We start from the raw sequence: 27,843 nt of genomic DNA on the forward strand, positions 1-27,843 counted from the left end.
GAACAGCTGTGCTGTGACTAGGGAAGGGGAAGCAAGGCACACAGGTGGGGAAGGGCTTCCTCTCGCAGTCCTGCCATCTTGATTGACATGCTGGAGCCTTGCTTTCAAACCCGATCCATCACAGGGAAAGAAAAATGTCATTGGAAACCTTGTAACTCCCCACTTAAACTGCTGGGTGCAGGAAAACAATTGCTTGCCCTAAATCAATGACTTATGATTGCCCTTGGTAGTCTGAGTTTCCCTTTAATTACAGGCCCTCTTGAAATGCTCAAACGCACAAAACGCTTGTAAACATGAACTCCCTCTCTGTCACACACAATCTGCCCATATGCCCACTCTCCCTTTCATTTACAGAGCATAAACACCCATCTCTTACTCATCCGCATAATGAATTTCAGCCTCGTGCATCTCAGTTGAAGAGCAGCCCCAGGAGAATCATGTGCATCTCAGCGGTCTTCCTGTTCCAAGGTCCCAGGGAGCTCTTTGAAGAGTGGATCCTTTATGGGGAGAAAATAATGGGCAAAAAGTGCTCTTCACTGATGGACAGTCCCAGCGTTCTCTTCCCTTCAAAAATAGTTGTTTACTTGAGCAGCCACTTTCCTAAGAAAATTCCAAAATTCTTCCACGCCACCCCCCTTTTCGGCTTCAAATCATTGCATACTCTCCTCTCCTCTTGCAAACTCAACTCAGAGCCTTTTGGTTCTGGAAAGATTTTCTAGGTATCAAGAGAGATTAGGAAAGCCTGCCTTCCTCAGCTCGCCTTGTTCCTTGTCAGAAGAAAGAAGTCAATTTTTCAGAGAGAGAAGGGGGATCTTGAGGCCCAGCCCCTGAGAGAGGGCTCCTTAGACTCCCCTCCAAACTCCACAGGAGCTCGCGGCCAATGGTTGCATCCTCACAGACGCACGCTCAGCTTCCCACTCCAGTGCCCTGCATGATACTCAGTCAAGGGGCAGATGAGAGAAACTCGTGGAGGAAGCACTGTCTGACTTTTTACTGTCCACCAGTCCCTCAGCCCCTCCTGGTGAGAAGACAACTTCTTCCTCCACATCCCCTCCAGGCGCCGGGGCACTGGTCAGCGTTGAACAAGGGTTCTGCTCCCCTCCCCAAGCCCTGAGGGGTAGCATTTGCCTATTTCAGTGGTGTGAATACTCCCACCAGGACATACTCCAAGCTCCTATTGTGGTGTCCCTGAAGGGGGAGAGGCACGGTAGCATACCATTTAGTATTTCTCTCCTACTTCCACCTCCCTCTGCTCTCTTTTCTGGGAGCTATAGGCTGTCCTAGCTGGTTGGTGGTTCTGGAGGCTCAAGAGCACAGACAATAGTCAAATAATTAGGATGTGATGGGGTTTGCTAGTAAACATAATTTATAGTTATTTTATATAATTTAATTTTTAGTAGTGGCTGTGTTTAATAGCTGACTGGCAAAGTTCCTGAAAATTTGACTGTCTGCACCAGCCCATGGAGCACACCACTGCCCCAGGGCAGACCGTGGGCCTGGACGGCCCTAGGTTCCACAAAGGCTCTCCGTGTTCCTGGGAATTTGCCCTTCTGGCAACAGGGGCACGTCTTGGTTCTGGGCCTTTTAGGGGACACTGTGATGAAGAAACAGCAGAGATGTTGCAATGGGAAGGCTGAGGTGAGACCGGGAGAGGAGGTCAGTCGTGGCTCTGCATTCCCAGTGCCTGACCCGAACTGCCTAGAGATAAAAACTAAGACCCAGAGAGCGGACTGACGTCCGTTGGGACTGAAGCAACTGATGTGTTGGGCACTGGGGCATAACCTAAGAGCAAAACGCGACCGAGACTCCCTCTCTGGCTTCTCTAGCCAGCCCACGCCTCCTGCCTCAGCTCAACGCCACTCCCTCCCCGCCAAGTGGCTCTCCGCTCCGGAGGCGGGACCGAGTTCTTCGGTGGCCCCTGGAGGCTCGGGGCTGCAAGCTTTGGGAGGCTGGGAGGCTGGGAGGGGAGAGAGGGAGGGGCGCCGACTGGGCAGTCCAAAGAGGAGGGGTCCTTTAATAGGCTCGCCCAGCGGCTGGTTTGTGGCTCTGCGAGTGGCTGCGGCTCGGAGAAGCGGCCCGGCACCTCCCTCTAGTTTTCGGCAGCAAATCTTCGTCCTTGCACTTGACAGCGATTGCCCTTAAGCTCCCAGGGCGCGCTTTGCTTGGAAAGGCACAGGTAGGAGGCGCGGGCTGCCCGGTGCTCGCTCACAGCCCTGGGAGGAGTCTCCCTCCCTTTGCTCTCCTTTCTGGGAGCTGCGGGCTGCCCCGGAGCGTGGTGGTTCCGGTGTGCGTGCTGCAAAGAGACCGTGCCGGCGCCCGGGGTGCCGGGCCGAGCCCTTCCGAGAGCGCGGCTGTGCGCTGCTCGGCGCCATGCTTCTGCTGGGCATCTTAACTCTGGCTCTCGCCGGGGGATCCGCTGGCGGCTCAGAGCCAGAGCGGGAGGTGGTGGTCCCCATTCGACTGGACCCGGACATCAACGGCCGCCACTACTACTGGAGGGGTCCCGAAGACTCCGGGGACCAGGGACTCATTTTTCAGATCACAGCATTTCAGGAGGACTTTTACCTACACCTGACGCCGGATGCTCAGTTCCTGGCGCCCGCGTTCGCCACTGAGCATCTAGGCGTCCCCCTCCAGGGCCTCACCGGGAGCTCTCCAGACTTGCGACGTTGCTTCTACTCTGGAGATGTGAACGCCGAGCCGGACTCCTTCGCTGCTGTGAGCCTGTGCGGGGGGCTACGCGGAGCCTTCGGCTACCGAGGCGCCGAGTATGTCATTAGCCCGCTGCCCAACGCCAGCGCGCCGGAGGCGCGGGGCAACAGCCAGGGCGCACACCTCCTCCAGCGCCGGGGCGCCCCTGGCGGGCCTCCCGGAGATCCCACATCTCGCTGCGGGGTGGCCTCAGGCTGGAACCCCGCCATCCTGCGGGCCCTGGACCCCTATAAGCCGCGGCGGACCGACTTAGGGGAGAGTCGCAGCCGGCGCAGGTCCGGGCGCGCCAAGCGCTTCGTGTCTATCCCGCGGTTCGTGGAGACGCTGGTGGTGGCCGACGAGTCAATGGTCAAGTTCCACGGCGCGGACTTGGAGCATTATCTTCTGACGCTGCTGGCCACGGCAGCGCGACTCTACCGCCATCCCAGCATCCTCAACCCCATCAACGTCGTCGTAGTCAAGGTGCTGCTTCTGGGAGACCGCGACACAGGGCCCAAGGTCACAGGAAACGCGGCCTTGACGCTTCGCAACTTTTGCGCCTGGCAGAAGAAGCTGAACAAAGTGAGTGACAAGCACCCTGAGTATTGGGACACCGCCATCCTCTTCACCAGGCAGGTGAGTTGATCAATCACCTTTTTGGACCCAGACAGCCCCATTTTCTTAGAGTCACCACTCATAACTCTCCAAATGCCTTTTGTGCCGCGCAATGCCCCCGAGTTTAAATTTCGTTGATCTCTTCTAACTCCCACTTCGGATCTTTCAGGGAGAGCCCGCTCCTGGGCTCAGCGGAGCTCGGGCTCACGCGCGTCCCGATGCACGTGGGCGGTCGGAGGAGCGCCTGCTCCTTCTGAAGGTGTTGGCCTGGAGGTAGCCAATCAGCGCCTCCTAGATCAGCCACCGAGGGGCCGGAACCCAGGAAGTTGCCGCCCCGGAGCCGCAGTTTGTTTCTAAGGCAGATAGGAGGCGCTCTGAGGATGGCGTTGGAGAGGGTGTGGAAGGTCCGCCCCTCTCCTATGGAGGCGTCTAAGCCCTTTCAGACACCTCCGCCCGGTCTTCCTTTCTCTTCTGGTAGAACTGGAATGTCTACCAAACGTCCCAGGTCAGCGCCTGGCTACGTTTCTCGTGGGTAACATGTTCAGTTATCCTCTCTCTGACCTGGGCCTGGAAAACCTGGATTGGGATGAAGGGAATCATTTTGGTTATTTCGTGGCTTGTAGTGAAAGGACAGACTCAAGTTCTGGGAGCTTCCCATCTCCATTGGTGGGTCTCCTGTACTCTTCTGTGCTGGGCCTGTCTTCTGTTTGAGGGGCTTCCAGTTCATTCAGAGCAGGCAGCCTAGTTAGGGCAGCTGTTTGGATCTTGGAGTTTAAAGTGGAGTTTCGCTTGGAGCTGAGCTGGGAAAATCTCTTTCAGTTTTCCCAAATCCTCGTTGGCCGAGGGTGACCTGTTTGTCCTGATACATGTTATTGAGCAGAGCAGGCAAGGTCGCTCATGACCCTGACTCCCTGGCACTTCCTATGCGCTTGACTGCGGGGCTCCAGCTTCTGCCCCTGGCACTGTGGAAGTGGTGGGAGCTTAGCAAACAGCCTCTGGAGACCCCAGCTGCAGAGTTGGAAAGATGCAGGGTATTGGGATTAGAAAGACAGATCAAAAAAGCAGATCAGAAAGGCAGTCCTGTCCTTTGCTATGGATCTATGAAAATCTAGATTCATAGGTGTTGGAGTGATTGGGTACTGTGAAAGTTTAGGATCCTTGAAATTTCTCAGATACAGGAGACTGGGAGCAAAGGGGACATCCAGGTGACCTGCTTCCTCTGATGTGGGACTGTGACCTGAGTCTGTGCCGTGCTCTTGTTTTGTTATTATCATAACCATAGCATTGGGGGGATGGCACTGAATCCTTGGTGACCCGTGGGGCTCTAACTCTCCACTGTTTCCACTTGGCCACTCAAAGCTGGCCTGGTGCACACAGGGCTGGAGCTGGAGTCTTCCACACTAACCCATTTGGCGCAGCTTGTCTCTTCCTGGAGTTGAACTTCCTGCTTCCCCAGCCTTCTCCTCCCACCACCTGGTTTCTCTAGGGAGGTCTTTGGCCTGAGTCTGTTTCCTTGTGCTCATTCTTCCAACTGAGGTCTGTAGAGCGGCCACTGCCCAGCCCTGCAAGCACTGCCTGAGTCATGGGGAAACTGCAAAGGAGGTGGCTTCGACCTCTGCACACAGACCAACTCTGCTGTCAGATTGCTGGGGAAAAAACCAAAGGCCAGAACAGGATATCTTAATGGGCAAAGCAGCTGTTGCCCCATCTGCTATCTGGGATGCCCCTGTGGAGGTCACTCACTGGCTCTGAAGTAACAGACCTCAGGCTCTGCTGCCTAGTGGCTAGGCTGACTTTTGGAACCAGCCCTAGGAAGAGGATTTCTGCTGGGAATATGGGCCATGCCATCAGAAGGACCTGCCTTTTGAAGAAGAAGCAAGCAAACAGCGTGACAGCTTCTGTGTGTCAATGGTGTGTGCCACTCCCCCAGGGGGCTATGTTGACCATGCATAATGGGTACAAGATGTATGACCACCTGTGTCAGAAGCAGTGATGTGCAACGTGTGACTTTCAGAAACTGTCTTTCTCTTAGGCGTCTAGAGGGCAAAGCCAGAAAGTGGGGAGGCTGTGTTGGCAGGTCCATCACCCAGGTATGTGCTTTATGCTTTAGAGTAAACATCTCTCCCTCACCTCCTTGCAAGCACAGACTTCAGGGCCTGCTGCATTCTCAGAGTCTTAGGAATGCTCATTCCTGAGCTCCCCTGGGGAAGGTGCAGCCTGTGATGAGAACATGAGCGCACAGCTGCTCTTTCTAGACGAAGGCAGATGTGGTCTCCGGGAACCTGGGAAGGAGTCTCCTGCTATACTCCGACACAAGGGGGATTTTTGTTTTACTTTGCAAAAGTGAAACAAAAGTAAAAGGGTCAGTAGTAATCCTTTAAATCAGATGTATGAGCTATTCTGCTTGATCCCTGTTTATTATAATGTTGGTGTAATCAGTGCTTTTTCAAAGTAAAATTTGAAAACAAAATACACAGTTTGTTTAGATAGGAAGTTTTTAGGAATATGCTTATTTTGTAAATCGCCTTTTGTCTGCAATGGCCCTTGAGCTGATAGACACCTTTAGAGTCACCTGTTTCTTGGTTCCCCCAGAGAAATCTGAAAAATGGCTGGGACTCTTTTTGATTGATGATGCTCTGGTTGTGATTTTTGCAGGGAGAAAGCAGTTAGGAAGGGTCAGGCTCGGTCAGACTGTGTTTCCTCCTGAGGAAGAGCTGAGAGCAGCTCCCGTAGAGCTCCAGGTGCCGGGTACCCAGGGGAGAGCAGTAGGACCACATGACTGGAGCCTCCCCTTCGGCCCACATCAGAGTTGCTGTGCGTGAAGACAAGTCTGGGCTCGGCTGTGGGAGACGCCGCTGTCCTCTTGGCAGGCAGAGGGAGGGGTGTGGGGTGTTGAAATCAAAACACTGGGAAGACTAGACCCAGGGAGGATCCTTTACTGTGTGCAAAGGAGAAAAAATTGATCGTACAGCAAGAATTTTGACAATTTGAGGAGTTTACTTAAAGATTTATACATCTGAATCTGCAAAGCCATCAGCCTCTAGCCTCCTAACAGCAGGGTGAGGTCAGCACAGGGCTGGAACCGGCATCTGTGGAGAATTAGAGCCAGTCTTGCTGGGTGGACATTCATTTCCATGGGGAGAGAAGTTTCTCTGGGTTCCTGTTGCACTGGGCAGCAGGAGCCGGGGATTCATGCCGACGCCTGGCGGGACCGCCTCTCTGAGTCTTCTCTCTCTGTAGGTCCCATGCCTCTGCTGTTCGGGTAACTTGGTGCTAGACTGGCTCTCATTCAGTAATTCATACATTTTTTTAATACTTATTTCCAGGTGCTATCCCGGGCTGTGGAGATATGGAAATTAATGAGACGTGGCCTTTGGCCGCCAGGAATTCACTGCATGGCAGGGAGCCCAGCAGGGAAATAGCTCTTCACTATATGGGGTGTTAAGCGCGTGGGGGAGGCTTGGGCCCTCCTCTCTTGGGGGTCGTGCTCCTTAACACTGGAGCCGGGAAGCCCTCAGAGGGCCGAGGGCTGGGGGCCGAGGGACAGGTGGCAAGAAAGGCACTGGGGTCGGGAGCTGGTGGGATGGGGAAGGAAGCTCATTTCCTGTGTTGTAGGAGGCCTCTCCCCTTTTTGAACATCTCTTTTGCTATGACCTTTCCTCCTTGAGACTGACTTTGTTTTTTAGGGTTTGTTGTTTGTGCGTTTCTGCTGCTTATTTCTTCCTTTATTTTTTCTGTTGTGCTTAGTACCACTCTCCGCCGTTCCCTCGTCCCCACCTCCTCTCCTCGTTTTCTTCCATGCTCTCTTCTTCTGCCTTTGGGATTGTCGAGGCCGGCTCTTTGTCATCTCTCTTCTTCTTATCTTCTTCCTTCACATTCTTCCCTCTCCGCCTCTGGCAATACCAAGCTTGGCGCTTACCTTCTGGTCTAGGGCCCAAGCAATGCTGTGTCTTGTGGGCCGTGTACTTACAGTATTCTACACTCTGAAGCCTGGAACAGCATCTGGAGCCCCGTTTGAAACAGAGGCCAGCTCTTTCTGTAATAAAGTGCTTGTGATAGAGCAGTGAAGTTTACTGTTCAGATTTAAAAAATTTTAATAATAAAATGATAATATGCAGTTTACACATATCTCCCAGTACAATAAAAGGAATCATAATTTCCTCAGGATCTTTTTTGAAGTCAGGTCTTGGAAGATATTAGCAGAGAGGGGAATCTGTAGCTTTGGTATTTCATAGTTTGTAAATCTTTATCACTGAATGGAAACTCAACCCCTCCTTCTGGAAGGGTGGAGAACAAGGGAGGAAAAGAGAGGAGTGGGGAATAGGATTGCTCCCTGGCTTGTTGGGTGATTGCTTTTCTCTCTCCTTCTCTCGCTGACACCAAATGAGTCAGCTGATATTAGTGGTGGAGGATGGGGGAGGACGTTTGGAGCGAGGAATGTGCACTGGAATCTTTTCCTTCTTTTTTTAATCACTGGTTTAGTTGGGAAGGTAAGCGAGGTTTTTTCCCTCCTTCAGTCTTGCTCTCCTTCCAACAACATCTCTGCAGTAGTTCATGTCACCGGGCCTCGATCACGTGGCACACTGGAAGGAACACAGGCTCGGAGGCGGGCGGAGCTGAGTGTGAATCCTGGCACTTGCACTTTTAGCAACGGCCACTGAATGAATCAGCCGTTTGAACTTCACTTTCCTCATCTTGGAATGAGGACAATGATGATGATGATGGTACCTCACTCATGGGACTCTTGCTGGGGTAAGTGACCGAGTGTTCCAGAACAGGCCCCCAGTGAACGGCAGGTGCTATGAGTAGTGGCTCAGTCTCTGTTTGTTGTTGTTGGATGGTTACCTGCAGGTCCCTTGCAGAATTTCCCTTTGGGACGGCCCTGATTGGAAGGAAGCATTCCGTCCCATTGCCCTTGCGAGGATGCCTTCCGCTTGTCTGCTTTGTGCGCAAACTATGGACCCCAGTGTTTGCCGATCTCCCTGATCTGTGCATGCTTTCTGTCTCTGTCGCCCCTGCACGCCGTCGCCGTTCGGGATGTGTCCTGGAAGGCAGGTGCTGCCGTAGGTGAGAGGACTGCAGATGGCTCTGCGTGCTCAGGTGGTTTGCTCCTTCCTGGGGGTCTTTAAGCCACTGTTTTTGGCTGTCAGGCTGCAGGGCGGGAGAGGGAGCCTTAGGTTCTTCTGGCATTTTGTGTTGGCTCTTTGCCATCAGGTTTTGCCCTGGAGAAAGGAGGGGCCCCAGTGAGGAGCCAGCAGACAGGGTGCGCAGAAGGACAGGTCGGTGTGTCGATGCAGGTGCGGGGCAAGGAGCCAGGGGCTTGCTCACTGGGGGAGGCGGCACAGACCCTGCTCCAAGAGCACTCTCAGCACTTAATCCTGCCCTTCGCCTCTCGCCCGGCCTCTCCTCAGGCTTCGCCCACTCAGCGAACAGCCTGCACGCGGCGGGCGGGAGGTTCGGGGTGGACAGCCTTGCCCTCTTGAGACTCCCAGCCCCTTCATTGTTGGGGTGCGAGTGCCGGGAAGCAGCCCAGAGCTGTGGAAGGAGCTCAGCTCTGAGGCTGCGCTGCCTGAATTTCAGCCCTCTCTTGCGCCAGTCCCTGTCCAACCTGGGTTCCCTGGGCCAGCTACTTACCTTCTCTGGGTCTCATCTGTCCACTGGGGCCTAATAATGGCATCTCCCTCATAAAGCTGTGGTGAGGAGTCAGTGCGTGCATACGGCTGGAGCTCTCAGGGCAGTGTCTGGTCCATCATAGCAGCTCCGTATGTGTTAGCTACTACCCTCACGTTTGGCATGTGCTCTCTCTTGAACTGATGATTTCTAGAGAAAGTGTGGTCCTCCTGTAAGCCTGGGGTTCGTCCTCCTCCTCATTGAGGTGATTCTCGTCCGGGTCCCTCCATCTCTTGCTGCAGCAGCATTTTGTGCCTCATGAGGGATTTATATTCCAGGGAACGGAATCTGCTGACAGAAACCACCAGGGCTGGCTTGCCTCCTCTTCACCTCGTCTTCCTCTTCCCCGGGCATCCTCAGTCACGTTGCCTGGCACTGAATTGCTAGAGGTACTGAATTGCTAGATTGGTTTTTTCCTTCTAGCAAAGCCAGGCCCTCTTGTCCTTGGGGATTACAAACAGAAGTGGATTTTGGGTTGGACGAGGAAATACAGTGATGCATGACAGAAATTCAGATGGAAAACAAGTTAAAGGGCAGGATTAATACTAGTGCAGGGGCGTTTTCACCAGCAGTTATGATGTTCTAACTAGTGTGGCGTGATTCACACCAAAGACCACTGCCGGCCTTGCTCTCAAAGGGCACGGCTGCAGGACTGAATTCTTTACTTCGTAGCCCCATGGCCTCAGGTGAGCCATCTCAGTTCCCTGAGTCTCAGGTTCCTCATCTGTAGAGTGAGGGATGGCTCCAGAGTTCTGCGAGTGTGCCTAGATGCTGTGATGTGGTCATCAAGACGAGCACTGGGGGGCTGGCCCGGTGGCACAGCAGTTAACTGTGCACATTCCACTTCTCGGCGGCCTGGGGTTCACCGGTTCGGATCCCGGGTGCGGACATGGCACCACTTGCCAAGCCATGCTGTGGTAGGCGTCCCACATATAAAGTAGAGGAAGATGGGCATGGATGTTAGCTCAGGGCCAGTCTTCCTTAGCAAAAAGAGGAGGATTGGAGGCAGATGTTAGCTAGGGCTAATCTTCCTCAAAAAAAAAAGACGAGCGCTGGCTCACAGGCCCAGGAGTGCCGTGTGAGTAGGAAGCCGGCTACGTGAGAACGCATGTATCTTCTGCCACATAAACACATTTAATGTGCTTGATGTTCGTGGGTCCCGCTGTCTCCATACTGCTGGGAAATATTAAGCATCTCAGTGCATGGCAGGGGAATGAGAGGAGGCGGGAACGAGGTCTGCAGGGAAGACGGGGGTGGGGGGTAGGGGGGAGTTGTGGGGGCATGTGCAGGGAGCCGCCTTGGCGAACACGGATGGGCCACTGCACAGTGTTATCCTTATTGATTTATTTTTTTTCACACTGTGGCTTCAATCCTGAATTTTTATAAAAAGAGGGACAGTTAGAATCCCGGAGGATTAGGCTCTTGGCCAAGATGATTCTTGGGTCATCTGGAATGGCAGCTTCAGCTACAAGGAGAAATGGTGAATTACCAGGAATAGTGAGGCAGGTAGGGGGCTGGGCTGGCGAGTGCCGACATCCTCCAGGCAGAAGGAAGCAGGGAGCTTCTCTTTCTGGACACGAGCGCCTGAGTTGAAGAGGTTCAAGCCGTTTGAGTGCCTTTGAGTTCATTCCAGAAGGGTGGAGACATTCAGGGCCACAAATAAGGCACAACTGGGCCCTGCACAACCGCCGTGGGCACCCGGGCCCAGTGAGTCTGCGCTGGGGTCCCTGCCTGGGGGAGAGGGCTGGGCAGAGCGCTGACCGCTGCAGCTGCATCTTCCCACAGCGAGGATGCTGGGTGCCGCAGGATGGCCGCTCTTAGCTACACCAGGCCCTCGGGAAACATGCAGCTCTTTTCTCAGTCCTCTTGTTTGAGCCAGGGAATCTGGGATTTCTTGATGGAGGGAACAGGTTGCTCCTGTCCCAAAAAGCGCCTGGAGCTGCATGTCTTTTCTTCAGAGAGAATCCGACCCGAGAGGAAGGAGGCTTTTGGCTTTAAGGACCTCCCAGTTGTGGAGCTGGGCTGCCGGGCAGCTCACCTCCAGTGGCCGCCTGGACCCAGTCTGAGCTCTCATTCTGCCCTCGCCATTCTTGACGAGCAGGCGGGGTAGGACTCTAAATGTCCCCATGGGTGACCTGCACTTTTCTGTGAGTTCGTTTTATCAAGTTCGCAACCTGGGTCAGTAGACAAGCCCATCCTTAGGGTTCTTTCCATTCTAAAAGTATATCGTTCGGAGTGTTCCTTTTATAACCAAGGGCCAGAAGGGGCTGAAGAGGCCCCTGGCATTGGGGAAGGAGCAGAGCTTAGGGCACTGGTACAGTCTGGGTTCTACTTGAGAACTGGCCCTTCAGGGGAGGAAACTGAGGCCCGGAGTAGAGAAGTGACTGCCCACAGTCACACAGCTACTTAGTGATGGGGCCAGGTCCAGAATCTAGGCTTCTTCGTTCTTATTCCTGTGCCCTCTCTCTTACACAAGGCTGATAGTCAGTGTTCATGGTGGCCCCGGGACAATGTCACATGCTTGTCCTAGGCTGTGACCACCAGGCTAGAGGCTCCACCTTAGTGGGGATCCTACACTCCAGCATCCAGGGACATAGAGGCCCTGTCACCCATCCCCTGCCTTCATTATGCCCCAGCGTGAGCCTCCATTCCTTCCCTCCTCATCCTGGCCCCCTTGTCTCTGCTTTCACAAGCTGATCCATGTGACTCAGTTCTGTTCCTCAGCAGTCAGATTCCCTAAACTGCTTGTCAGGTGAGTGTCTGCTCTCAAGTTTTGACAGCAGCTGTCTTCTAGATTTCAGAATTCTGGGGAGGAGAACTTTTGGGAGAATGAGCCTTTGGAGAGGGAGTGTACTTGGAAGAGAAGGGAATTTGAGGTTCACCCCATGGGGTTCCCAGAAGTGGAAGGAGTGCTACGTGCGAGCACAGGGCAGCAGATCAAGGCTGGGCTTGCGTTTCACCCTCGTTGACTCCACTGTGGGCGTGCGTTTCACCCTTCTTGACTCCCGTGTACTCTGGCTTCAGTGTGATCGCCCCCCCGAGGGTTCTCTGGCCAGAATAACTGTTAACTCATTAGGAGGTGTGACTATCACCTGACCGTGGGAAGCTGAGTTTGACTGCTCAGATGGTAAACTGCTGAGTGCTTTGGATTAAATTTTGCTGATTTTCTGCACTATGACCACTTTTCCTCCTGTGCCCCCTGGCCCCGCTAACTCTGCTGCCCACCTTTTCCCTATGTCAGCATGCGCCCGCACACACATGCATGCACGTGCACACAGCCCTAAAGAGAAACAAAATTGAGAACAGCTCTGTGCGTGTTTATGGGAACACCTTGGCTCCCAAGGGAGAACACACACAGCCCTTTCTCCTGAGTGTTAACTCAGGTGTTGCTGGGCAGTCGGCTGTGACGTGGGAGAAAGAGCACTGAGGATCCAGTCTTACGACCCCGAGTACACATTTCTGCTGAGACTTGAACCTCTCTGAGCTGCAGCTTCCTTGTCTGTGGAAGGTGAAAATAATAGTCATTATTCCAGTGGGATGCTGTGAGGATTAAATAGGGTCATGCATGTAAAGCGCACGCATGGTGCCAGCATTTGTTAAGCCATCGCCATGATTCACTGTGAACATGAGTCTCAGTTTCCACCTTTGACAAATAGGCCTAATAATATATCTGCTTCCTAAGACCATTGTGGGGAATAATTAGGCAAGACACATAATAGTTTCCTGTAAACTATAAAATGCCCCGTGCATTAAAGGCAAGGATGTAATCAAGAGAATACCAGCATCACTGATTCAACAGTGTCTTCTCAGGAGGAGTAGAATGTGTACAAGTATCGTATGCTATTTCCAATTCCTGGGCCCCTAAGGTATCTAGGTGCATTGCCGACCCAAAATGCTTAATCAGTTCTTTGAGTTACCCACCCCAGAAGCCCCATTTTTCCCTTCCCTGTGCCCTGGAAGAGCTTCCTGTCAGGGATGCTGCTGGAAGCCCTAGCTTCTGCGACAAGTTAAGTGTCAGTACAGAGGGACCTTCCTGCTTGGGTCACGCTCTATTTAATTTATCTTTTCTTCCTAGCAGCCCTGGAGCCCATGGTCCTCTGGAGCTTCTGTAGCCAGTTGAGCTGTGTCTGGATAGGGGCTTGTGTCCACCCAATCTGCCTCCTCCCAACCCAAGGAAGCCAGATCTCTGGCATGGGCGGGTCCTTGGCCAGTGACCCTTTGGCTGAGAATCTGAGCATAATTCATGGTTGTCCAAAGGCAGTCACTCACCAAGGACCGAGGCTGCTAGAGCTGACTCTGGTTGGGGAATGTGCTTGCCTTCCACCCCCACCTGCCATGACCAGAGCCTCACCCAGCTGTGGGAGTCACCATTTTCTGGCCTGGAGGGCTGTCTCTATATAAAGCGATGGCCCTTGTAGTTTAGTTTTGTACCTCCTAATTTTCTCCCACAGGCCCTCCTTAGATAGGATTTGGGTAGAATTTCTCAGTGAGCCACAGAACTTTTTTCCTGAGGCCTCCTCCCTTAGCCTGGGTTGATTCCATGAACAGCCCCACAAGCCCCTGGAAAGCAGGGCCTGGCTGGAAAGGTGCTGGGCTGGGTTAGGCTTGGCCTGGGGATGAGCTGGAATGTCCCATAGGATACCCTGTCTTCCCTTCAGTTACCGTCTCTAACTTCTGGCTGGCTTCTGCTTCTTCCCTGCCCCCGCAGGACCTGTGTGGGGCCACCACCTGTGACACGCTGGGCATGGCTGACGTGGGCACCATGTGCGACCCCAAAAGAAGTTGTTCTGTGATTGAGGATGATGGTCTTCCATCAGCCTTCACCACTGCCCACGAGCTGGGTAAGGCTGGAGGGGCCATTGGATGGAGGGAGGAGCGCTCCTGTCTGGGGTCTTTCTGGGTTTGCACTGGGTGCTCTGGTGAGCGGGGGTAGACATTTGAGTTGTTTTTGCTCCCTCATGTCCTGACGCCTTAGGGATCCTTTTTTAGGGTCAGAGTCTGCCTTAGCAATAACTTAGTTTTATTTTTTTCCAATTGTCCCAGCACACTTGGCCAGTGATGTTGTCTGAGTACGTCAGCAGTTAGAGTGTCTCGTCAATTAGGCACTAAGGGAGAATATGTGAAATACACTGCTGTCCTCAATGAGTGCACAGGCTGATGGATGCGACAGAAAGTGGTCTTGAGACATTTGCAAAGCAATCTTTTGTTAGCTGGAAATGACCAGCCCAGAAACATCGACGCGGGCTCTCTAGCTTGTCCAGCTGATCCTCCCCCAACCCTTTAAACTGCATAGCCCACATCCTTCTGCCCTCTGAGTCCTCTTGACTCACCCCGCAGGCCACGTGTTCAACATGCCCCATGACAATGTGAAAGTGTGTGAGGAGGTGTTTGGGAAACTCCGAGCCAACCACATGATGTCCCCAACGCTCATCCAGATTGACCGTGCCAACCCCTGGTCAGCCTGCAGTGCTGCCATCATCACCGACTTCCTGGACAGCGGGCATGGTAAGCCAGGGCAACAGAGGAGGGGCTTCAGTGCTGTCACTGGAGATGGTGCTCACCACCTCTCTGGACCTGTCCTCCATTACCTAAGGTATGCATGACCCCAAAGAGTTGGGCTCTGCAGTGGGTCATCCCATAGCCGCTTGCTTCCTTCTCTCCCTACCATTTAGATACTGGGCTAGCTAAGCCTCCCCTTTGCTAGCTCCCTGCTAACGGATGCCTTTGGCTCTCTGTAGGTGACTGCCTCCTGGACCAACCCAGCAAGCCCATCTCCCTGCCCGAGGACCTGCCAGGCGCCAGCTACACCCTGAGCCAGCAGTGTGAGCTGGCCTTTGGCGTCGGCTCTAAGCCCTGTCCCTACATGCAGTACTGCACCAAACTGTGGTGCACTGGCAAGGCGAAAGGCCAGATGGTGTGCCAGACCCGCCACTTCCCCTGGGCAGACGGCACCAGCTGTGGCGAGGGCAAGTTCTGCCTCAAGGGGAGCTGTGTGGAGAGACACAACCTCCAGAAGTACAGGGTGAGTGTGCTGGAGCTGCGCCCTGGGGACTGCTGGGAGGAGGGTGGCCGACTCCCGGGGCCTCCACTGGGAACCTGCGCCGGCACAGAGTTACCATGTGACCATAACTCCATTGCATTGCTGTGCTGTGCCTCAGTTTCCCTGTCTGTAGTCCTATCTCCTCTTGACTCTAAGGCCAGAGAGAAAAGATATGGTAGCTCAGAGAACTTGGTGAGGCCTTAGGTGCTTGAGAGAAGCCTTTCAGTCGGAGTGAGGGGTCCCAGCCCTGAGCTCTGCCCCTCGTCCTACCTGGGGAGGAGCTCTGGACCAAAGCTGAGCCCTTGATCTTCGGAGTTGCTCACCAGTTGGCTCCGCCCTGTCTTCCTGCATCAGCTCTTTCTGAGTGTGCTCCATTTCCAGGGAGCTGTGGGCCAGAGAGGAACAGGGCTCAGAACTGAAAGGAAGCAACCCCCTTGGGCCAGCATCAGGCATTTGCTACCTCCTCCTGAACCAAGTTCAGATTCTGTTGTGATCGTTGTTTTTTGAACCTGAAACATAATTGAACGAAAGTTATTTTTTTCCTGATAAATAGGAAGAGCAATCAAACCAGAGCAAATTCAGAATGCCAAATATTCTCTGAATATAATAAAAACTTTATACTCTTCAGGTCTTGGGTTGGGGTAGTAAAGGGATTTGTACTTTTCCAGACAGAAATAAGAAGCCCGTCCTTGTCCCTCATCCTCGTCCCTCATCCTCGTCCCTCATCCTCGTCCCTCATCCTCGTCCCTCATCCTCGTCCCTCATCCTTGTCCCTCATCCTCGTCCTCCACCCTGGCTGCAGGCAGGCTTGGCTTGGGGTTTAGGTGCCCAGAGGCAGAAGAATGAAAGTGTTCACCAAGCACTTTATCAGTTGCCCTGAGATGGGTGTGGTACAGAATTATGTAAAATCCTTCTCTGTGTTTTGGGAATATATATTTAATTAAACCTTCAACCATTTATTCGGCAACAATCCACTGTGTCCAGGGAACTGTGTAAGATACTGTGGTGTCAGATAGATAAGTAGAACTCAGGCAATGTCTCAGAGGGCACACAGTCTACTGGGGAAGCTAGAAATGGAACTGTAAAACAAGACACAGAGAGGTGTGTGGTATGTGTTATGACAGAAGTGTGACAGTGTGTCCTGGCAGATCAGGGGATGAGAGACTAATGATGGTTAGAGGAGTGTGACAAAACTTGATGAGGAGGTCAGATTTGAAGAGAGCCTTGAGGGATGAGCAGGGTCTCAATAAGCAGAGGTGGAGCAAAGTCAGGGAGGTGGGGCAGGCGGGAGGGTTGGGTGGGTGAGGGCTCCATCGGAAACATCTTTGGGAAAGGTGGTTTGGAGCTAGGTGGCATCTGCCTTGACCACTGGTTTGATGTGTTTAGACTAGAAGGTCCTGAGGACAAGATCATCACCAGGATCAAGCAGGCTGTGACTGGCTAGCCTCTTCTCTTGGGAAGATGAGTCTGGAGGATAAAGAGATTGGCCAAGAGGATATTGGATGCAGGAAATGTGATCTGAGAAGCACAATCTTCCCACATGCTTTCTGGAGTTCTCAGTCCATCAGCAGTAAAATACACTACATCCTCAACCACTTTTCTGAATAGTCCCTTTGCTACCCTGTTTTAACTGCAACCTAGCCCTTCACAGAGGACACTGCCCTACGGAGAAAAGGTCAAAGTCCAAAGCTTTTCTGACTAATCATTGCAGCCTGGCAGTGATCTCACTTTCAAGAATACCACTGACCACCAAGACCCTATTATCCCAGCTCACTCCCTCTAGTTTTTGGACTCCAACATATCTTCAGTCCCATTTGGACCTACAATCCATTAATCTGACCATCTTTCCATCATCCCTCGCTCTTCTCATGCCCTCACCAATCTCTTTATTGAGCTGAGATTCTGTGGTCCCTTGTTAGAAGCCATCCTTCTCAGACACTCTTGACTCCCATATCCCTGTCTCTCTTCATCCTACTCACTTGGATAAGCCACCACCCTGGTGGAATCCAACTCTCTTACCTACTCAGTTGTGCCAGAATAGGTGGATATGGCTGGACAGAGACATGCGATAGTGCTCACTGGTCGCAGTTTAAATTCAAACTTAGGTGGGCCCATAATGCTGCCAGGAGTTATAGATTTCCCTAGTTCACTCACTCTCCCAATCGCCTGAACTATTATTTCACACCTTCACCTCTCTCCTCCCATTACCGACTCTTTCTTCCTCATTTTCACTCTGGCAGTGACCTTGCTTCTTATTTCATTAAGAAAAAAGAAGCAATAAAATAATCGGAAGAGAACTTTCTCTAGCTCCCACCACTCCATCCAGTGTCTGAGCTGCTTCTGTGCCCCCGTACTCTACCTTTCCTCCTTTACCGTGGACGAGCTGTCCATGATCTTAGCTGGGGCCAGACCTTGTGAGTTGCAGTAGACTACTGTCCCCTCTCATCTGTTCAAGGAAAGCGCTCTATCAATTCTCCTCTCTCTCTCTCCTGCAGTATCAGATTTTGCCCTCTCTTGGGTTGAATCATTCTTGGCGGGATACAAACTTGCTGTAATTTTTCCCATCTTAAACAAAACTTCTCGTGATCCTACTTCCTCTCTATATTGCAGCCTATCTCTCTGACGCCCTTACAGCAAAGTTGTTGAAGGAGCTGGATCAAGTTGCTCTCTCCAGTTCCAATCTTGCCATTTTTCTCTGGAGCCCATTCCAGTCAGGCTTTCACTCCTACCATTCCTTCAAAATGTTTGAACTCTTATTAAGCTCACCAAATGGGCTCTACATTGCTAAAGTCAATGACGAGTTATCATTCCTCATCTTGCCCGACTTATTAGCAGCATTTGACACGATGATCACTCTCTCCCCGGGGAACACAGTCTTCACTGTCTCTTGGTTTCCCTCCCCCGTGACTGGCCCCTTCTCAGTCTCCCTTACCGGTTCTTCCTCACTCTTGTTTTCCCAGTGTTGAAGTGCTCAAGGGCTCAGTCCTTAGCCTTCTCACTATCCACACTAACTTCTTAGGCGCTTCATCTAGACTGATGGCTTTAAATACTATTTATATTTGTATGTTAAAGACTCCCAAATGTGTATCTCCTGCCCAGACCTCTCTCCTGAACTACAGACCTGAATGTCTCACTGAATCTTGGCATCTCCGTTTGGATAATTGTTAAGCATCTAAAACATAAGATCTGTAAAACTGAGCTCCTGATCATCTCCCCTAAACCTGCTGTGGCAGCTCCATCTTCCAGTTGCTCATGCCAACACCCTCTTCCTCTCACATACTTCGCATCCAATACCTCAGCAATTCCTGTTGACTCTGTCTTCAAAATAAGTCCAGTATGTAACCATTTCTCCATCTCAGCTGCTGTCACCCTGGTCCAAGCCACCATCGCCTCTCCCTGGATTATTGCAATTGCCCCCTAATGGATCTCCCTGCTTCTGATCTTACTCCTTACAGACGATTCCCACCAGAGAGGGGTCCTTTACAATGGGAGTCAGGTCATGCTGCTTCTGTGCTCTGAACCATTCAGAGGCTCTACTCCTCGCTCAGAATGAGTGAGTCCATCTCTGCCTTCTTTTCTCCTGTCTCCTGCTTTTCTCACTCTTGTGATGCTGGAATACTCTGGGCACATCCCTCCTCAGGGTGTCTTTCCCTAGTGTCTGCATAGCTCACTCCTGTACTTCCTTCAGGCCTCTGCAGAGATGTCACCTCAGCAGTGAGGCCCCCATGGCCCCTGTAATTCAGAGCAGCCCACCTGACTGAGGCCCTCCCGCCTCCACTCTGTACGCACAGGCTTATTTTCATCCTCTATCTTCTCTGCGAGGATGCAGTCACTGTGGGGCAGGGATTCGCTGCACATGGCACCAGGCATGTAGTAGGAACTCAACAAATATTTGGTGAATGAAGGCATGAATGGCACATGGCAGGAGCACGATGAATGTTCCCTGTAGGAATGGGTGGGAGGAAGTGATGCCAGGTGAAAAAATAGAGCATCATCTCAGAAGCCACAGGAACACTGTTAAGTACTGAAGAAGAACTGGAGATGACCAGGTGTAGGCCCTGCCTCTGTAGACAGCCATTGCTGACCTTTGAGAGAGCAGCTTCCATGGGGCGCTGGGCACTGAGGAGGGAGGAGGCAGAAAGCACGGATGGGGAGGACTCTCTGGAAGTGAAAGGCTGCGATGGGGTTTGAGGAGGGAGCAGAGTTAAGGGAAAGTGTTTGTTACAGGATGAAACGGGCCTGTTGACACAATGAAACAAGAACAGTCTGACAGAAGGACAGATAGAATACGTATACAGACAAGAGTTAAAGTATCTGTCACACGCAGCTGGTGCCTGCTTAGCTCCATGTGGGTTCAGTGCTTTGGATGATCTGTGACAATGTTTATTCCCAGGTTTGTCGAACTGGGCTGCTTCCTCTATTGCCCAACTTATGTGTGTTCAGCGGATGAAAACTCACTTTACTGTCATCTTAAGAAAAACATAATGAAGACTATAAATTTTCTATCCCCTATCCACCCTGTTAGAAAACAAAACAACACTGCATAATTCACTCCAACTCCAAACACAGTTTTAAGATTGCATAATAGTCTCTTATCTCTACCTCCTCTTAGCACAAACATTAGAACTGCTTATAGTGAAACATTCTCAAATTCAGCCCCTCATTGAGACTAAGATCAGTCTGGTTTGGTGAAAAGTCTGAATTATAGAACATTTACAAATAAAAATATTCAGATGTCTGTGGTGACAAGGTTTGCTGGCAAGGCTGGGGGCTGGCCGTGCCTTAGATTTGGTGACTTTTGTAAATACACCGGAAGTAAATAAGGAGAAATGTTGAACTCCTGCGCAGTGGCAAGCTCGGTGCTAGGAATTTTCATACGTGTTGCATCATTTAACCGTTCTGTCCCACCTCCCACCTGAGCATTAATGGCCCCGTTTTTCCAGATGAAGCTCCTGAAACTTCAGGGGGTTTCCCTCCTTGCTCCAGACCCCCGTGTGGGGAGGGCAGAGGGGACTGTAGACCTTTCCTGCCTGACTGCACAGCCTGGAAAGGCCTGTCTTCCGAGTGCCCTCATTGACTCGCGTATGACTGGGACCAATTGGCGCTTGCTAATTAACCAGTTGAAGTGTTGTGTGGGCCCCGTGCACGCTGCTCGTTTGCTTGTCATTTTCCCCTTCGTGATACAAAGTGCATCTTGTTCCGGTGGGACGGCATCACGGAGGCTGCACCAGTCTAGCTCTTCTGTAGGTTCAGGGCGTGGGTGCAGCACCCTGACCCCTGGAGGACTAACAGACTCTTCCTCACAGGTGGACGGCTCCTGGGCCAAATGGGAGCCCTACGGCCCCTGCTCGCGCACCTGTGGCGGGGGCGTGCAGCTGGCTCGGAGGCAGTGCAGCAACCCCACCCCTGCCAACGGGGGCAAGTACTGCGAGGGCGTGAGGGTGAAATACCGATCTTGCAGCCTGGAGCCCTGCCCTAGCCCAGGTGAGAGGGGAGGGCAGGCGTGGCTGGGCCCTGGGAGGCAAGGCTGGAGGTCATGCCCTCGCTCCGGGTAACTCATAGGTACAAAGTTACTGCAAATGTAATATACAGTGTAGGGAATATGGTCAATAGCATTGCAGTAACTTTGTATGGTGACAGATGGTAACTGGACTTATGGTGATCATTTCACAATGTATGTAAATATCAAATCACTATGATGTACACTCGAAACTAATAGGATATTGTATGTCAGATATACTTCAATTGAAAAAAAGGTTCTACGGGGCTGGCCGGTGGCATAGTGGTTAGGTTCATGCACTCTGCTTCGACGGCCCGGGGTTTGCAGGTTCGGATCCAAGCAGTGCTTGGACCTAGCACTGCTTGTCAGGCCAAACTGTGGCAGTGTCCCACATAAAATAGAGGAAGATTGGCACAGATGTTATCTCAGTGACAATCTTCCTCAAGCAAAAGGAGGAGGATTGGCAACAGATGTTAGCTCAGGGCCAATCTTCCTCACCAAAAAAAATATAAAAAACACAAAAAAACAAGAAAAGAAGGTTCTATTCCCTAGGACAAAGTCTGGAAGTGTAGAGGTGCAGAGTCCTCTTGGGATCGTTTCTCTGTCCATTCCCCTTTGGCGAGGGTGTTTTCGTGCAGAGACTTAGACACCAGAAGTCCCCTCAGTTACGTAGTCCTGAAACCATCTTCATAAGCAGGAATTATTTATGAACTTGGGTGGCAAGAAAATTATATCCCTATTTTTATTAACTTGTTTAATCTAAAATTTAATATTGCCTTCAATTAGAAATTCAGTATTTTTTACTAACCTTTCTATCTAAAACTTAGTATTTCCTTTAAATAGGCAACAAACTACAATCCTAGTGGCAGGACCTGTGGCTTTGTCACCAGTAGAGATTGTGGATGTTTTCATGCGACATCTCAGTCGTGCAGACTTCTCAAAAAGCTATTTGTGCCAGTCACTGCTTCAGCAGGGTGGTGGTTATTGGAGTTGTTGTGGAATCTTGTTATCTAATGAGTAACAAGGAAGCACACACATCACAAGTATGTTTCAAGATAGATTGATAGCTGTATTTAAAAATAATGGTATTCTTTGTCATCTATGCAATTTATTTTATGCTTTTAATAACATTCTGAAAATAGTATGGAAAGACTGCTGAAAGGCTCTATAGCACAGAACTATTTAGGATACCTGTTGTGGAGGTCATTTAAGGCCCGATTCCTGGGGCAGGTGGCACATTGCCTGGGGAGGCATCATCATCTGTGCCCATCCTTTGGTCCCATGGGGTGGCTTCAGTGATGGTGATCACTCGCTGAGGGTGAGGAGGAGCTGTTTAGAGTCGCAGGAGGCTGAGTGCCCCGGAGGCATCTCTCCTTTGCCTCTCCCCCCACTGCCCCTCCCTTTAGCCTCCTGCATATGCTTCTCCCTCCCCAGCCTCTGGCAAGAGCTTCCGGGAGGAGCAGTGTGAGGCTTTCAATGGCTACAACCACAGCACCAACCGGCTCACCCTGGCCGTGGCGTGGGTGCCCAAGTACTCAGGCGTGTCTCCCCGGGACAAGTGCAAGCTCATCTGCCGAGCCAACGGCACCGGCTACTTCTACGTGTTGGCACCCAAGGTGAGTGAGCCTCTGGCAGGAGACCAGAGCAGGGACAGGGTCTCCTGGGGAGCATCCAGCTGAGCTGCCCCTCTCTCCTGTTCTCCCCCTCCTGTGGGTGCTGCAGGTGGTGGATGGCACACCGTGTACTCCCGACTCCACCTCGGTCTGCGTCCAAGGCAAGTGCATCAAGGCTGGCTGCGACGGGAACCTGGGCTCCAAGAAGAAGTTCGACAAATGTGGGGTGTGTGGGGGAGACAATAAGAGCTGTAAGAAGGTGACAGGACTCTTCACCAAGCCCATGTGAGTTCTGGGCCCTGGAGGGTGCAGTCAGGTTCAGGGTGGGGAAGGGTGAGTGGAGTTGCCCCCAGGCGTTGGAAGCTTGGGTTAGATTGGGGTGAATGTTAGATCCTGGCCAGTACCCTTGCTGTGGAGCCCACTCATACTCTTCTATGAGTAAGCTATTCATTCATTCATTCATTCATCTAACAAAGAAGAATGCTCAAGGAAGACACCACTTAATGGGAGACGACATTCAGGGAGACAGCAGGGCGTTGTTAGGGTCTGTGTGGAGTTCTGGAGTAAGACTGAACTGTGTTCAAATCTCAGTTCTCCACTTTCTGGATGACGGTGGGCAACTGATGCAATCTCCAGAATCGTAGGTTTCCTCACTGGTAGGGTGGGTATGACACTGATATATTCATGTTGTGCTATTGTGAGGATTCAGGGAGTTAATTCAGGTGACATTCTTGGCACAGTATCTGGTGCATATACATGCTCCCTAAATGTTCACGATGATGAGAACCAAACAAAACAGACCTGGAGACAAGTGTGACAGCCTCTCATCTCCCTGAGCTTGAGGCCCTGGCCTGGGACAGCATTAAGGTGACAATGGCAATAAACTGCAGAGAGACAGTGGAGTGCGTGGCTGGGACTGAGGCAATCCCCCTTCCTGGGAGATGTGCGCCGGGATCAGCTGAAGAAATTTCTCTGGGCCTCCTCTGTCCCAACTCCAGAGCCTGGGCCTCCCTAGCTTTCTGAGGTCTGGCACATCCCCTTTTATTTTTTGGGGAAAGTCCTTGGAAAGTCTGATCCATGTTATGGAAGAAGCTGGGGCAGGCAGAGCCCCTGAGGTCTTAGTTGAAGGGGGTGTGGTTTGCTCTGAAAACTTAGGAGCCCGGGTGCTGATGATGGAAAGGGCTAGATGGCTGTCCGGGAACCTCAGCTGTCCCCACTGGACACAGCACTCTCAGCTGAGCACCTAGGTGGACAACTTCTCTGGTAGCTCAGGCACTGCAGGTGGATGGTGTTCCATGCTGTCCTTCACAGGCATCTGCAAGGGGGAGGCTACATGGGGAATTAAAGGTAAACAGCCCAGATTTGCTTCACTGGTTCAATGGCAGGTGTTCCTTATCGGACCACTGGAGCTGGAAGGAGCCTTAGAAATCCTCTAGTTTGACCCACTCATTGTATAGATGAGGATGGCAAAACCCAGACAGACTGACTTGCTTAGAGCCACCAGGGAGCTGGCGTCCCAGCCAAGGCTTGATCTGGGTCCCTGGCTCAGGGCCAGTGTGTCTCACTGCATCCAGCCCCAGCCTTGGCCTCAGGGACTGTGGACTTCTCTCCTCCACCTCCTCCCCCTTCTCCTCCCCCTCATAGCTAATGTCTATTGAGTGCTTACTGTGTGCCAGGCGGCATGCTACATGCTTCCTCTGCTTTAGCGTATTTAATCCTGATTGCAATTCGGTGGGGTCTGTGCAATCGTGCTCTCCCTTGTATAGATGAGGAAACTGAGAAGCTGAGTAACTTCTCCAAGGCCAACAGCTAAGCGGGTGGCAGGAATCACTCTGACTCCAAAACTCGTGCTTTTACTCTCATGCTAGAATTCACCAAAATATAAATTTACTGAAGGAAAAAGATGCTGGCGATGCAGCCGGTTTATGTAGTTTAGAGGACTGACGACAGGCTTGCACACCACCCCTCAGAGGGGACCTCCCGGACCCGTGGAGTGGCGGATGAGGCCGCCTGCTTAGTCTTTGTGTTCTGCCATCTTCGTGACCTGCCCCAGGCCTTGTGAAATGGGGATCAGTTGTGACTTGAGAGGGGCACGGGGTCCTCATGTCCAGGCATCTGATTAACGCACGCCCCTCTTTCTGACCTCAGGCACGGGTACAATTTTGTGGTGGCCATCCCCGCGGGCGCCTCGAGCATCGACATCCGCCAGCGCGGCTACAAGGGGCTGATTGGAGACGACAACTACTTGGCCCTGAAGAACAGCCAAGGCAAGTACCTGCTCAACGGGCACTTTGTGGTGTCGGCTGTGGAGCGGGACCTGGTGGTGAAGGGCAGCCTGCTGCGCTACAGTGGCACCGGGACGGCGGTGGAGAGCCTGCAGGCCTCCCGGCCCATCTTGGAGCCCCTGACGGTGGAGGTCCTCTCTGTGGGGAAGATGACACCGCCCCGGGTCCGCTACTCCTTCTATCTGCCCAAAGAGCCTCGGGAGGACAAGTCCTCCCACCCCAAGGACCCGCGGGGATCCTCTGTGCTCCACAACAGCGTCCTCAGCCTCTCCAATCAAGTGGAGCAGCCGGACGACAGGCCCCCTGCGCGCTGGGTGGCAGGCAGCTGGGGTCCTTGCTCTGCAAGCTGTGGTGGTGGCCTGCAGAAGCGGGCAGTGGACTGTCGTGGCTCCCCGGGGCCACGCGCAGCATCTGCCTGTGATGCGGCCCATCGGCCGGTCGAGATGCGAGCCTGTGGGGAGCCCTGCCCGACCTGGGAGCTTGGTGCCTGGTCGCCCTGCTCCAAGAGCTGCGGCCGGGGATTTAAGAGGCGTCCACTCAAGTGTTTGGCCCATGGAGGGCGGTTGCTGGCCCGGGACCAGTGTGACCTGCGCCGTAAACCCCAGGAACTGGACTTTTGCATCTTGAGGCCATGCTGAATAGGACTGTCCCTTTCTCCTCCTCACTCTCCACCCTGTTGGTGCTGCCAGTGTTCTGGCCAGCTGGAGCCGTGGGCAGAGGGCAGTGGCCAGAGGCCCATGCCACAACGTCACCCGCATCCAGGGACAAGGAAGGACCGTGGGCAGGGGTGAGAGATTCCTGGGCGGGGAAGTGAAGTAACTACCGCATAGTCTACCTCACGCCCGGCTCCTCCGGGGCCCAGCCTCAGGGAGAGGCTGCGAGGTGCGGGTGCTGGGCAGGAGGTGCTGGGGCCCAGCGTCCAAGGGACCTGGAGGATGGGCACCTCCCAGGCAGAACTTCAGGGACCGTGGCCCCCATCAGGGAGGCTGCAGGCTGCTGGAAGAGCCATGCCCGCAGCTTGGCACCCTCAGGTGGCCCCAGGGGCTCTGAGCCGTCTCTGAACAAGGCAGGTTTTTATGGTGCTTTCAGCCCACTTTCCTTTTCTGACTGACGTGGATTGAGCAAAAAAAAAAAAAAAAAAACAAAAACTGGCTGGGGGTGCAGAAGCGGAGGGGAGCGTGGGGTTGGGTTTCCCCGGGGCCTGGGCCACTCCTTTGGGAAGAGCTGTGGGTAGGGGCAGTCCCGAGGATTCTCATCTTCCTTCTACTCCTAGCCCTCCCTTAAGGAGCCACATCTTCTTCCTGTGTTGTCCAGGATGTCAGTCTGGTGGGAGGGCTTCCATGGGTGTCCTCTGAGGCTTTGCAGGTGGAGGTAGGAAGTCAACAGGGAGCCTGTTGTCTTCTTCCAGGATCCGAGCAGTAAGAAAACGTGCTGAGGCTTATAAGGGGAGGCGGATTCTGTGGCTGAAGCAGGGAGTTTGAGGAGTGATCTAGAGGGTTCTGCTGTCACTGGGGCTGGTCTGAGCTTTGGGGGGAATGTCACCCTGGGATGGGGAGGGAGAGACCCCAGGTCTGATGGCTCTTCCTCCAGAGAGGCAGGTATAAATAAGGCTGATGCCTTAGGCTGTGTGTCACCTCAGAGAACCTTCAAAGTGGCCATGGTCCCACCAAGAGGGGGATGGGATATGCTAGGAGGGCTAGGTGCTGGACATCCACGTGCCAGCAGGTTGGTGCGCATCTGGACAGCTGCATGTGGCCTGACCTTGGGCATGTCCTGTTGCATCCCCAGGCCATAGTTTCTACGGTTGGATAACGGGGTTCACTGTTTGCTACCTCAGGCTCTACTCTCTGGGAACCCACCCTTGTCCCTCCCCTGGGGCAGTGGTGACCTTGGTGCTTCCAGCAGACTCACTGTCATCCTCTGTAGACTGAGCTGTCCAGACGTGAAGACGAGCGTGGTGCGTGGCACCCCGCTCCCCACAGCCTGGCCACCCCCGGGGGCTCCAAACACGAAGACAGGGTCTCTCTCTACAGGTGCCTGGGGGACAGGTTTCAGGAGGCACCAAGAACCAGTGACGTGACCCAGGGGCCCCTGGCAGCCACCAGCAGGAGCTGCTGGAGACCTGTCCATCTCGGAGCCATGTAAGGGAAGTAGAAACCAGGCGTCTCCTCCAGCTCCAGGGGGGCGGATGTGAGAGATTCTTGGCTAAGCAGGGTATTTCTTGGGGGTGCAGCTGGCCCAGTGTGTATATGGGAGCTTCTGTTTCAGAGTGTCATACTGTGGCCTGGACTTCAGTGAGGTGACAGCAGACCAAGTATCTTCCTCGGAAAGGGGTTCAGTCCTTTATTTAGTTTCCCCTTACAGAGAGAATCCACAAACTAGCCAGCCAGCCAGCCAGCCAGCCAGCCAGGCAGCCTCTGGGCTGGTGCTCTTGCCCCGGTCTGGCCCTGGGCCAAGCCCTTGAACAGAGCTCCCGCAGCAGGGCAGAGGGCGTGCGGGTCTCGGAGGCAGGGCTGCAGTGCCCCTCGGCGTGCAGAGCGGGGAGGAATCCGCCTTCCTGCATGAGTGAACACTGTGGGAATCAGCATCCAAAGGGACCAGGGTGTCAGGGCAGATGTGGCCCGGCGGGCCGACGACGGCACTGCGCCCTGTGCTTGGTGCCCCCATCCTTGGCAAGGAGAGGGTGGTACGGGGGCTGTGCAGAGTGGGCAGGGGAAGGGGCGGGTGGGAAGGGAGCCGCCATCAGTGGGGGTGACTGGTCCCCTAGCAGAGCGGCTTTACAAGTCATTTCAAGGAGGGACAACTGATCTTGTTCCTGACACAAGCTGGGTCTCAGTGCTCTTTTCTGTTGCAATATTTTTCTTTTTTTGTTTCTGAAAGAAGTTTGACCAAGACAACTTGGGAGGTTTGTCTTGTCTTTGACCATTTCACTAATCCAACCATGTTCTCCAAGGCTGAGCAGAGACAAGCCTTAGGACACAGGTTTCTGGTGATGGAATAAAAAGTTAAGGTGGTATCTCATGTCTCTGGAAGAAGAGGAACATTCTGGCTGCTCCAGCAACTTCTTCCATGGGGTGTGGACCAGTAAGGATCTGGGCTCAGGAGCCCCCTGTCTCCTTTGCTCATCGTGTGCACTGACTGGAGGAGTCCAACTTTTTGGGCCTGCCGTGCTGGAGTAGGGGCTGGGGGGAGCTGAGGACGGGTGGACGGACTTGAGTGTTCCCAGCCTGGGAGTTAGCCCCTGAAGGCACTAGACACTGTCACTTATAGAGCCCCCCTTTTGGTTTGGTTTGGTTCTTTTGCATTCCATGTACTGCAGAAGGATGGAAGGACCTGGGTACTGGCTGGGCTGTGTATACTGTGTATACCTGGGAGCTGGCTGCTGCGGGGCCAATGGCCTGCTCCTAATAAAGCTGTAAGTATTTAAAA

At 53.0% G+C, this 27,843-nt stretch overlaps 1 protein-coding gene across 1 annotated transcript; it reads left to right on the forward strand.

Moving 5' to 3' along the window:
* The first annotated feature begins 235 nt into the window (after nt 1-235).
* On the forward strand, nt 236-27,843 carry ADAMTS15 (ADAM metallopeptidase with thrombospondin type 1 motif 15). The gene is made up of 8 exons (XM_001505108.7): nt 236-3,327; nt 13,685-13,817; nt 14,314-14,481; nt 14,715-14,998; nt 20,323-20,500; nt 21,951-22,132; nt 22,239-22,414; nt 24,278-27,843. The coding sequence occupies exons 1-8, from the start codon at nt 2,371-2,373 to the stop codon at nt 25,050-25,052; spliced, it is 2,853 nt and encodes a 950-aa protein (XP_001505158.5). The 5' UTR covers nt 236-2,370; the 3' UTR covers nt 25,053-27,843.

The sequence above is a fragment of the Equus caballus genome, chromosome 7, assembly GCF_041296265.1.
Source record: "Equus caballus isolate H_3958 breed thoroughbred chromosome 7, TB-T2T, whole genome shotgun sequence".
NCBI lineage: Eukaryota > Metazoa > Chordata > Mammalia > Perissodactyla > Equidae > Equus > Equus caballus.